Source organism: Rhinolophus hipposideros (genome assembly GCF_964194185.1).
Source record: "Rhinolophus hipposideros genome assembly, chromosome: 2".
Taxonomy (NCBI): domain Eukaryota; kingdom Metazoa; phylum Chordata; class Mammalia; order Chiroptera; family Rhinolophidae; genus Rhinolophus; species Rhinolophus hipposideros.
In genome coordinates, this window is record NC_138048.1 from 107581784 (window position 1) to 107594167 (window position 12384).

Genomic DNA, 12384 nt, shown 5'->3' on the forward strand with positions numbered 1-12384 from the left:
CCTTCTTACCCTAAACTGATATGCTGCACATTTATGTACAATTTGTTCCAGAGATTTATTTTTACTGATGCTTGCCAGACGCACGTAAGAACTGAAAATCTAGTAACACACAGTGCAACTCTCAGCTTCTATGGAACTAGAAAAATCAATGTCCAACCTACCCAAAACGCTAACCAAACTGCAGTAAAAAGGTCTTCGCTTGGGATAGCAAGAGACTAAGAACATGAAGCATGGGTTGGTTTTTCTTTTTTCCACTATGGTATTTATTGGAAATTTCCATTGTTCTGTTAGTTCCTCCATCGAGTCTCTAACAGATTGCTACAGGAAGGATCTGAGAAAGATAGGAAAGACTGGGATGTGTGGGTGGTCACGCTTCCAAAGCAGGATTTCCAAAAGCCCTATGAAGACTTAGAAATTTCAAGTGATAATTCCAACTGGATGTAACAAATTCAGGGTTTTTTTGTGTTTTTTTGTTTTTTGTGCTTCAGAGCTGTGCAGGTCAAAGTATGTTTCCCCCCACACTTAGGAAAAACATTTTCCCATAGGTTAAAAATAAAAGGTGGTAGGAGTCCTTCCTCTCCATCATCTACCTGAGTTGGGCAAATTCTTTTGATTTCGCAAAACCAGTCTCAGATTTCGTTTTGCTCTTAGAATACAGCACGAATAATCGTACCACCTCTGTACCTTATGATCCTAGGTACATGGACAACACAGCTCATACTTGAAGGGACTTAACACTGGCGGGTAGGTGGCTCTACAATTGTTCCCCAGACAAACCTACATACTGACCTTACAATCTGCTAATAGCACTCCTGGGCATTTCATCCCAGAGAAGTGAAAACTTACGTACACAGAGATATTTGTACACCGGTGTTCAATGCAGCTGTTATTCATAATAGCCCCCAACTGGAAACCGTCAGCAGCAGGAAAGACAGCTGTTCTCAAAATACACCAAGTGCACCATCTACTGGGAGCGGCAATTAGACAGAGGGCAGCAATTGAAAAACACAGGTCACAGCACCTTTTATTTGTCGTTATACAAACGGATGGGACACGAAATACACGCAACTTTTCCAAATAGTTTTAATGCCTGTCACAGGCCAATGGGAAGGTTACTGAAACCACCTTGAGATGGGAAGCACGAACTGTACACCTTTGGACACCATGGCTGGAAAAAGACATGTAAGATCCGTGAATCTGCTTCCACGCCCAGATTCTCCTGTGGGTCACAGTGAGGTGGCCCGGAGAACACGTCCAGAGGCCAGTCCCCTCCACCCTCCACATCACGGGGCTCACCACTCAGGTCAAGTGGTCGTACCCAGGGGTCCAGCTCTACCCACAGCTATACAACATTACAACTTCAGAGGCCCCAAAATAAACTCTCACAATTTATTAATTTAGAATGACCGAGACAGAGTCACAGAGCGTGGTGGCCACAACGGCTCAATCTAACGCCCTCCTATGGATACAGCTGTGCTCCTGGGATCAGGTAGAAAAATTAAATGCCTTCCATCAGTGAATAGTGTTGTATGCACAGAACATTCTAGTTGATGACTCTTTTGGCTGAGTAGAACTTTGTATGTTTGCTGCCCAGTTTCTTACATGCAAATTCACAGCAACTGTCTTAAGAGAACCTGAACCCAGTTTGCCTCCATAGTAACCCTATTAAGACCAAAAGCATCTATAGGAAACTCAGGAGTAAACCCCATTTTTATTTAGAGTTCTCACTTATTATAAAAAGAAATAGTATTATGCATCTGTTGTTTAAACAAACAGTGGCAGTACACGGGGGCCACACGACCTCAATTAGGTTCTTTAAAAACACCTGAGGCATCCTTATGCTAGGCACAAAAACAACTTCTTTAAAAAAATAAAATTGTGATTTAAAAGGCCTTTATTTCACAGGGAAGAGGAATAAAAGATAAACAGTAGCAGACGTTTAATCATGTTTGGATTCTTTACTTGGTCATTTGCCCTTTATAGTCTGTAAATGCAAAAAGAAATTGTCAGTGATTTTTAAAAAATATCTTAGGAACCCTGGCACTCTGGATGATTCCACGGATACCTGGACCCCTTGTATTTGGAGAATGGAGACAATATTTTAGAAAATCTATCACCCCTTGCCCAAGTTCTTTTGATGAAACTATTATGTAAAGAGCAGTTAATTATATACATAAATAACATAAAAATAATTATCATAAGTTAAAAAGTCAAACAATCTCCCACAATTAATTGAACTGAGAGGTGAGAGCTGGGAGTGAATGAATGAGCTGTGAAAACGACAGACGTCTGAAGACCCCTTTCGCACGCTGCATGGGTGATGAATTTCCTTAGTTCGTGAAGGCCTGTATTGCACAAAACAAATTCTAGCCCTAACCTCAAATTCTTGCTATTTCGGATAATGTGATGTGCTGAGAAAGCTGCATTTTGCGTAACAAATTGTCCTTAGCGGCAGCGGCAACACAAGAAAACTCCAGCCTCACTTACCCCTCCTGACTCAGACTCAGTACTTCTTCAAGATGGTCTCCTAAATCAGGTAAGATCTGGGACCAAGAGTGGGCAAGGACAAAAGAAGGCCAACTTATCAGTTCATTTTGGACAGCGTTACAAAATATCAGGGGGGCAGCAATCAGACTTGGTTCTCCACGCCTGTTTGCCGGGCTGAGCGTCAGCAGGTCCGGCTGCCGGTGTTTCAGCCTTGCCCCCAACCTCTGAGATGGCTGCACGCGTGTGACAGCACGTGTCCTGGAACAGGGCCGGTCGTCATGCAGCACATTCACTTAAACTGGACATCAATGCGTGTAACGTCCTGTTTTCACTGCTGCCTGAAGGACATAGTGCTGTCTTTTTATTCCAGAAAAACCTATGATTTTCCAGCATGGTAAAGAGCCAAGCTTACTCGACACTTTTCTAGAAAACTGGTCTTGAAACACATCAACCTTTGGAATTAATGTTTAAACAGAAAGAAACCTGAATTCCTTCCCTTTCTTCGGTGCAGGGGGTTTTGGCTGAGGCTCCCTCAGTCATAATAAATACATCTGGATGGCAGGGAATCCCAAGAGAACCCCGCAGGTGCCCGCAGCAGGGACAACACAAAGCTTCCTTGTTGCACAACTGCTGCCCCTGTGCATTTGGGCGGTTGTGCAGAACTGGGCGAGTCCTACAGTGCAAACGACGTTAGCATGTTAAAAAAGTCAAAACAACATGGCCACAACAGAGTCCTGAATACACAATACATGCTTGAAATAAAGTAAAAAAAGAAAAGAAAAATGATCCTGAAAATCAATTCACGCATTAAATGACTGAGAGGCCTTTCTGCCTGAGTCAGTGACGTCACGGGACCCCTGGCCCGTGATGAAGCCGAAGGCCAGAGGACGCCTGTATGCGTCACAACCACCTTCACACACGTGGTTTCAGCCCAAAGCTGTGAAACAAATGGACGCAACTCAGATTTCAAAGAAGAGACTAAATGTCACTTTAACTCCTACCTGATCGTTTGCAAAAAAAAAAAACAAAAAAGGCAAGGCGAAAGCTGCATTTCATTGCAGCTTGCTGCCACGTGTGAATACTGTGTTTTCAAATGGTAACTGAGTTCTAAAGGCCAGACTGAAACGAACCACTTATGCTCCTAATAACACCACTTGCCTCTTCTGATCCTGCTTCTCTCTCTGGTGCGCTTTCCGGAAATCTGCACCCCGAGTCCATGAGCCCCAGTCTGCTGGGAAGGCTGGGGTGTGGCCATGGCCAGACTCACCGCCTGCCTAAGGCAGAGCCTGCGGCCACTCGCGGGCACAACAGGCCCCCAGCGCTCCCTCGTAGTCAAGCTGACCGACTGTCATGGTTGCGGGGGCATGTGGACACAATTCTGCAAAAGCTAAGTCAACCTTACTTACATTGCAACGTATGCTTTTGTTCTTTGTTTGGTATCCAGCACACAAACCTCAGACATAAACCAGAAAGCCGTGTGAGGTTCTCTCCGAGCCCCCGCCGCGCTGCTCAGTAGCTGAACATCTGCTGCTGCTCGGCCTGCACCGGGGGCTGTGTGGGCTGTGGCTGGGGGGCCTGCGGTTGCGGCGGCGGCAGCACGTCGGCCTGGGGCACTGCCCGCCACGAGAGCGGGTGCTGGTCACTGAGCTGGTTGCCTAAGGGTGTGATGGAGTTGACCAAGGTGGTCAGGTTGATGAAGTGGGCCACAGACTGTGGGTTTGAGGCTTCCGGCTGGGGGTGCAGCTGGATGTCGTTCTGGCGGTTGTGCAACATGGCAGAGCTGCTGACGGTGTCAAAGGTCACGGTCAGGATCGAGTTGTCCAGCTGCAGCTGGCGTTCGGGGGTGGTCAGGTGCCCGACGGCCACTGGCTGGAGATTGGTAAACTGAGTCCCAGCTGCAGTGGTGATGGGCGTCACGGTGATGTTGGTCAAGCCAACCGAGCTCGAAGGAGTGGTCACATTTGGGTCACCCAGAGTCACCACCACCTGGAAGAGTCACACAACGTAAAACGTTACAGTTTCTGCAAAACGGAGAAGGACAGAAGCTTCCTTTGCCACATCTGTGACGGAGACCAGGTTATCATGCTTGGATAGTGCTCTGCCCAAAGGAAGAGAGGCAAAGCATCCTTTGGTGAAAGATTAAACCAAGGGAATTTTGTCCCGGAATAACCACCTTAGTGAAAAGAGAAACAAGATATAGACATAATCAGGGACCACTAGGGAGAACTGAGAAACAAGTGATTTCACCAGCTAGGAAAAAAAGAAAGAAAGGTAATAACGAGAAGGACAGAAAGTATAATCTTCACTGTGCATTCACTCCTCTAAAGCGCCCTGCTCTCGGTCAATGAAAATCCTAAGAATAACGCCAACAAGGGCAATGTTGGCTAGAGAGCTGACAGCTAATAAACAACAAAGAAAGCAGCATTTTTTCTCACGCACAGGGGTGAAAGGCCAAATAAAGGCAAGGGTGTCCGCCATGAGAACGACCATCTCAGAGATCAGGAGAGGTGCCTGGCAGAAATCAGACATACACTGATGAAAGACTTGCAACCACAGACCAAAGAGATGCAGGGAGATTCCATCAAGGAAGCAGCTTTGCTGGCCGTGTGCCTCCTTCCGTTTCTCCAACCCTCTCTGGGCAGCTCCTCTGCTTTGAAGGGTCCCCTCTCCCTGCCTGGCACTGCGCCCCCCTTCCACATACTCAGGCCATTTATGATCTCCCGATTCTCAGCTGGGGGAGCCGGCTTTCCTGACACGCCGGAAAGTCAGCTGCTGTTCACAGCAACGAGTGTGGTGTGTAGGTCTACACTGAGAAACGCTGAGGCAAAAGAATGAGTGCCTCAGTGAAAACGGGATGTGGCTGATGGCACCCACAGGCACATGTAGACCAGGCTCCGGGGACAGGGGAGGGAGCAGGCACGTACAGGGCCCCGTGCCCAGGGCAGCTCCCACCCACAGTGACTAGGCCCTCCCCCCCCGATGCCAACACAAGAAAAAGGGTGACCTGCTGGATACTCTGCACGGCAGAGTCGGTCTCATCTCCCACGCCACCCGTGAATGCGGGCTCCTTCTCTGAGTACTCGCTGAAGGTTGCATCTTCAGACATGGGCGCCCCTGTGTCCTCCTCCGGCTTCTGCTTCCTCTTGTGAGTTCTCCTGGCGGCTTTCACGGGCTTCCCTTCCGCCAAATCTTCCTGCTCCAGAGTCAGTTCAGGCTGAAGGAAAAGAAGTTTCAGCAACCTGAGGCTCAATGGGTTATGCCCCATGGTGGCCAGTGTGGTCCCAGCACCATCTCTGGGCACGCTCCCAGGTCAGTGACAAGGCTGTCAGGCCACTAGGCTGCCACGGGAAACAGTGACCTCAGCTTGTCTGCCTACTTGCAGTTCTCAGGATTAGGGCATGTTCCTGCTTTGTTTTGTTTTGTTTTCTTTTCTTTTCTTTTGTTTAAGTGAAGATAATGACATACAAGTCATACTCTTAAGAGCTACATTTTGTGCTGAAATACAAGCATCTCTTAAAACAAATTTTTTGAGCCACAGTTTCAGCCTTGGTGAGGTCAGTCTGAGGCTGAAAATGCTTTCATATCAGGCTCTCATCCCCAGGGAGAACCAATCTTGGATCAAAAAAGTTTGATAAGAGCTGGACAGTCATCTCCTTCAGGGACAGCAAATACGGCCCAGCTGTCACAGCGAACCCAGATGGGTGCCCTGCACACTTCTCTGCGAGCTGCTGCACCAGGGCCAGTCTTCTGACCCACAGCTGAGCTCGCTCAGAGTCACTGAGGCCACTGGGCAGTGGTAGCCAGAAAGGTTCTCCACTCTGGTCACCGACCACCCTTCCCAGGCCTCTGGGGCCATTCCATGAGATTTGGTCCCACCAGTGACAAAGGAAGCCTGCTAGGGCATGGCCATGATGGGACTCCCTCGTCAGAGGTGGACGGGTCATGGGCCTCTGGCATTGCAGGGAGGTGGGGCAGGTGGGGCACAGGCGTTCTCACGCTAGCTCAGTACAAGCCTGCACCTGAGTTCTGCATTCAAAGCAGTTTCAAGAGAAAGACACATAAATGCAATTGAAAAATAACTGAGTGCATGACATATTCTCTTTATATAAAACAAAATTTTTATAAAGGTATGAACTGAAAATGCCTTTAAAAAGTTTATCTAATATATTTAAAGTTGTTTTATTTGTAACAATCTAATTATACTAAGTCTTTCTGGAAACAATTTCTGATGGTTAATATTAAGTGTCAACTTGGCAGGGCCCTAGGGTCCAGTTGTGTGGTCAAACACTAGTCTAGATGTTGCTGTGAAGGTATTTTTTAGATGAGATTAACATTTACAGCAATATACGTTGAGTAAAGCAGATTACCCTCCATAATATGGGTGGGCCTCATCTAATCAGATGAAGGCCTTAGGACAAAAGACTGAGATCCCTCCATCGTCCCCACCCACCTTCCCCAGGAAGAGGGACGTCTGCCTCCCACCATGCTTCACACTCCAGCTGCAGCATCAACTCCTCCCTGGGTCTCCATTCTGCCACCTGCCCAGCAGATTCTGAACACACCAGTCCCCACATCACCTGAGCTGAATTCTTAAAGTAAATCTGTCTCTACACACACACATACACACACACTCATACTCACACATGCACACACACGTGCACACACACACCTTATTCACTCTGTTTCCTCTGGAGAACTTTAATAGTCCATCTATTCTCCAAAATAAGATACACCAGTATTCATAAAGCTGAAGTATTAGAAATTTACAGAAACGGAAAGGCGCTTGGAGAGAAGACTGACCTTAAAGACGGACGGTAAAAGGATGATGAGATGAGGCGGAGACTACGGGCCTTTCCAAAGGTGCCCCATCACCTGCCCGCGCCCTGGAGGCCCCGCCCCCCCCCCCCCCCCCCCCCCCCGTCTGTGCACCTAGATGTCCGTCCTGTGTGACGCCCCGCCTTCCGATGTCTGCGCAGGTAGACGTCCTGCGTGACGCCCCGCCCCGCGGTGTCCCTGAACCTAGACGTCCTGTGTAAAGATCCCGCCCCATGGTGTCCGTGCACTTAGACGTCCTGTGTGACGCCCCGCCCCGCGGTGTCTGCGCATCTAGATGTCCCATGACGCTTCGCCCCGCGGTGTCCCTGCACCGAGATGTCCTGTGTAAAAGTCCCGCCCCGCGGTGTCCGTGCACCTAGACGTCCTGTGCGACGCCCTGCCCCGCGGTGTCCCTGCACCTAGATGTCCTATGACGCCCCGCCCCGCAGTGTCTGCCCATCTAGATGTCCTATGACACCCCACCCCGCGGTGTCCCTGCACCGAGATGTCCTGTGTAAAAGTCCCGCCCCGCGGTGTCCCTGCACCTAGATGTCCTATGACGCTCCGCCCCGCGGTGTCCCTGCACCTAGATGTCCTGTGTAAAAGTCCCGCCCCGCGGTGTCCCTGCACCTAGACGTCCTGTGCGACGCTCGGCCCCGCGGTGTCCCTGCACCTAGATGTCCTGTGTAAAAGTCCCGCCCCGCGGTGTCCCTGCACCTAGACGTCCTGTGCGACGCCCCGCCCCGCGGTGTCCCTGCACCTAGATGTCCTATGACGCCCCGCCCCGCGGTGTCTGCGCATCTAGATGTCCTATGACGCCCCGCCCTGCGGTGTCCGTGCACCTAGACGTCCTGTGCGACGCCCCGCCCCGCGGTGTCTGTGCATCTAGACGTCCTATGACGCCCCGCCCCGCGGTGTCTGCGCATCTAGACGTCCTATGACGCCCCGCCCTGCGGTGTCCGTGCACCTAGACGTCCTGTGCGACGCCCCGCCCCGCGGTGTCCGCGCACCTAGATGTCCTATGACGCCCCGCCCCGCGGTGTCCGCGCACCTAGATGTCCTATGACGCCCCGCCCTGCGGTGTCCGTGCACCTAGACGTCCTGTGCGACGCCCCGCCCCGCGGTGTCCCTGCACCTAGATGTCCTATGACGCCCCGCCCCGCGGTGTCTGCGCATCTAGATGTCCTATGACGCCCCGCCCCGCGGTGTCCCTGCACCTAGACGTCCTGTGTAAGTCCCGCCCCGCAATGTCCGTGCACCTAGACGTCCTGTGCGACGCCCCGCCCCGCGGTGTCTGCGCATCTAGATGTCCTATGACGCCCCGCCCCACGGTGTCCGCGCACCTAGATGTCCTGTGTAAAGGTCCCGCCCCGCGGTGTCCGTGCACCTAGACGTCCTGTGTAAAGGTCCCGCCCCGCGGTTTCCGTGCACCTAGACGTCCTGTGTAAAGGTCCCGCCCCGCGGTTTCCGTGCACCTAGACGTCCTGTGTGACGCCCCGCCCCGCGGTGTCCGTGCACCTAGACTACGTGTGACGCCCCGCCCTGCAGGGCCGCCCTGTGCTCACCTGCACGATTCCGATGGAGGAGGCGTCGATTGTGGTGGTCTCTGGGAGGTGGTCTAGGTCGTCAATCCTCACGGCCAGTACCTGCGGGGAGCACGGGGCAGTGAGCTGGGATGACTCGTGACTCCCTCATGGCGTCCCCCGTGTCCCCAACCAGGCTCTGCTCAGGACTGACCTTGAAACCTTGTTTCCAGAATCCTGTCCAGGCCTGTCCTCCCCTCCCCCATGGGCCCTCATCTCGTCTGTCTGCAGTGCTCTTGCACACGGAGGGTGCGCCTGTACCTGTGTGGGCATCACCTTATGCCATCCACCCCCCGCCGGAGGGGCGACACTGTATTTCCTCCCTTCTCTGCCCCACACTAATGCGCTTTCAGTGAGTGAAATTTCAGTGAATCTTATTTCAAACGAAGAGTAGATGGGATAAGATACAGCGCAGAAACCTGTCCCAAAAGAAATCATCCAAAATGAGATATTTACACCTTCAACACTTTGCTTTTTAACTTGACATGTGTCCAGGTACTTTTGCCCCTCTCTTTCCCCTGTGACACACGAGAGCCACACTGCATGGCCCTGAGTGTGCAGAGGCCATGCTGTGCCCACTCCCCATGTGCCCACACGTCCCCCCACCAGCTCAGGGATGTCCTGCCCAATTCTCGTCCGCAAGACTGCTTCGGCCAGTGATCCCTGCTACTGTGATTGCCTAAGTGAATTAAATCCTAAGGGAGATGATGGACCTCAGGCGGAGGGAATGAATACTCTGAAAAGGGATAATGAAGTGAGTTGCTAAGAAAAAGGGAATTAGCTGTGGGAAAACTACACAAGTCTATGTTTAAGAGTTCTTCATCCAAACAGCTTTGCAAGTACCTTTAAATCTTTGCTCAACTAATGAAAATAAAAATGGAAAATTAAGGAGGAATAGTACATTCTGGGTGTGGCTTGTTTAAGAAAGACAACATGGAACTGTAGCTTTGGTTTCACATTCAAAGCCAAGGACTGGGCCCATCTCTGACAGGATGGCAAAGTGGCCGTGCATGTTTCAAGTTAACATAAATACTGATGGTGGCATTGAGGTCCCAGGTGTGACTGTGACGCTGCGAAACTGAGTAACAGCCAGGTGCCACAGATGTGTTTTCTACCCGTCTCCACCATTCTCACTGTCACCACCATCACCGTCAGCAGCAGTGACATCACCAGTGTCCTGTCACACAGTATGGAAGCCGATGCCCCAGAAGAACAAGCACAGACGCATTCACTGGCTTTGCTCTTAGCAGGAGATAAGACCATACATGGAAAGTCTTTTTCTGTGGTTTAATTTTTTATAGTGAACATTCATTCCAAGCAGAAACACCACGTCTTGAAGTCATCAAAGTGTCAATTCTGAAAGACCCCAAACATGTGAGTGGTTTACACGCGACAGCTACACGTCAGTCGGCCTCCAACGAGCCGGCCCTGAGCCTGTGCTCAGCATCTGTGGACAGGCTGTGGGGCTCAAGGCTCGGAGACGCGCACTCTGACCCAGCCAGGCCCTGGTGGCAGCCCGTACACAAAGCAGACGCCCTGCCCGCCCCTCCCTCTGCCACGTCCTCTGTCCAGGTCATGGTCTCCATGTCATCTGCTCTCCTCTGTAATTACTTTACCTCTCATCTACTCCCTCCTTCCTTTGGTCTCCCACCAGAAACATTACCTCCAGTTGGGTGGGGGCACACTCTGGCTGGCTGGCTCCCCAGTGCTCATCACGAGTGGGCACTTCCCATGTGTCTGTCTGAACTAATACACAATGAGACGACAGTGAAATCACCCAAAGGGGTGGCCCAGAGAGAACAGACCAAAGGCTTGCGAGACGCAAGGGGCTGAGAAGAGGGCCAGTGACTGAGGGGCTACCCAGCATTTTCTTTACCCTTCGTCTGCCAATGTCCCCTTCCAGCAGTTAGTTCTGCCTGAGACGGGCGTGCCTGAGGAGTGGTGACAGGGAACACACACTGCCCCAGTGTGACAGGCAGGCACAAGAAGGTGACCTCGCAGCCGATCAAGGAGGAAGCAACCATTACCCCTGTAAAAGGCTCGCTGCACAAAGACGTCTGCTGAGCCGCTGTGCGTTCGCCAGGCCGCTCTCCTTCTCCTACACCCAGTCTGTGTACACAGATTTGCACACTTGTCACTACACTGAACTACAGACCCAGAGTAACCGGGTAGCGCCAACTCCAGACCCGTCACATGGCCTGGGTGAGTCCACAGCACCTGCTGTGGGCCCTGAGCCTTGGGTGACGTGTTTGCTGATACTTTAGGGCCCTGCTCCCGACTTTGTTTTTCTAGGTGAAAACACTGGCTGGGGGCAGTTGGCAGTTGGGAACTCCAGCTCCATGTACCAGAGTACGCAGGCCGGGCCGGGCCCCTCGGAAGACGGGAGAGCGGTGACTCCCCGCGTGCTGGAGGGGACCTGAATGGGCTGCCGAGACCAAGGCGAGGTTCCAGAAGGAAAAGATGCACTTGTCCTCCCCAAATTGAGGCAGATTGTGCTTTGATAATTGCAAAAATAACACATGCATTATAGGAAACTATTAAAAACAGAAAAATATGAATGACTCACAACATCGCCACCAGGAGAAAACCACTGTGTAATGTTTCCCTTCTTTTGTCCCGTCTCATTTACATTATAAGGTGAGTATTGCACACACACACAAACACACACAACGTGTATGACCTATACTGTGTACACACAGCGTACACTTGCTTTTTCACAGTGAGCATTTCACAACTTTATTTAGAAATCTCTGTGCACTGTTTATAGAGTCCAGCACCTTGCTGAACTATCACTAATTTAATCCATTCCTCTTGCTGGACATTGAGGGGTCCAACGACTCATTTAGAAAACACTGGACAGACACCGTCACGCTGCCTTCCACGAGGCACCCGTGACAGAGGGCAAGACTCATGCCAGCCGGCCAGCACGGTCATTCTGAATGTAAAACCCTCCTCCTCATTCCAAGGAGGAAGGATGTCACGTTCTACAGTGAATGTATGCGTTTCTGGGATTCAGTGAGGTTGGGTGCTTTGTTCCCGTTTTTCCTCTTTCAGGAACCGCCTCTCCATGTCCACACAGCAGTCTTCCTGCTCCTCTCACGGAATGGTTATCATCTTTAATAACAAAGTTGCTCTGTTAACGGGATAGTATCTTACACACATTTTCCAGTCTGCCCTTGGCTTTTTATTCCTTCCGACTACAGAAGTTCTAAGTGTCACGTTGCTTATGTAGTCAAATCTATGGGTGTTTCTGTTCACAACTTCTTTCATTTACACTTAGAGTCTTCCCCTCTCAGTGGCCTGAGAGCCATTGACCTGCATTTCCTTTTGGTTTTCAGTTTGCTTCTTTCTAAAGCACCATGAATTAACGCCCCAGACATTCCTTGAGAACAAGCTTCGGTCAGGGTCTACTTACCTCCACAGTTTCTCCCTCTGGGTCCTCAATGCCACCCTGTGACTGGCCCCCAACATCACCCAGAGGCTCCCCATTCTGTGCATT

General features: G+C 50.9%; 1 protein-coding gene across 4 annotated transcripts in view; it reads right to left on the reverse strand.

Annotated features, from left to right (window-relative positions):
• Nucleotides 1-1000: 1000 nt before the first annotated feature.
• The window catches only part of PRDM15 (PR/SET domain 15), a 60100-nt gene continuing 48716 nt past the window's right edge, over nucleotides 1001-12384 (reverse strand). For all 4 annotated transcript variants that reach the window (XM_081076961.1, XM_081076960.1, XM_081076958.1 and 1 more), the window contains 3 exons: nucleotides 8868-8948; nucleotides 5492-5701; nucleotides 1001-4473 (listed from right to left, as the gene is read on the reverse strand). In XM_081076961.1, coding sequence (XP_080933087.1) covers nucleotides 3997-4473; nucleotides 5492-5701; nucleotides 8868-8948 — 768 coding nt within the window. In that variant the 3' untranslated portion in view covers nucleotides 1001-3996. The remainder of the gene's footprint in view (nucleotides 4474-5491; nucleotides 5702-8867; nucleotides 8949-12384) is intronic.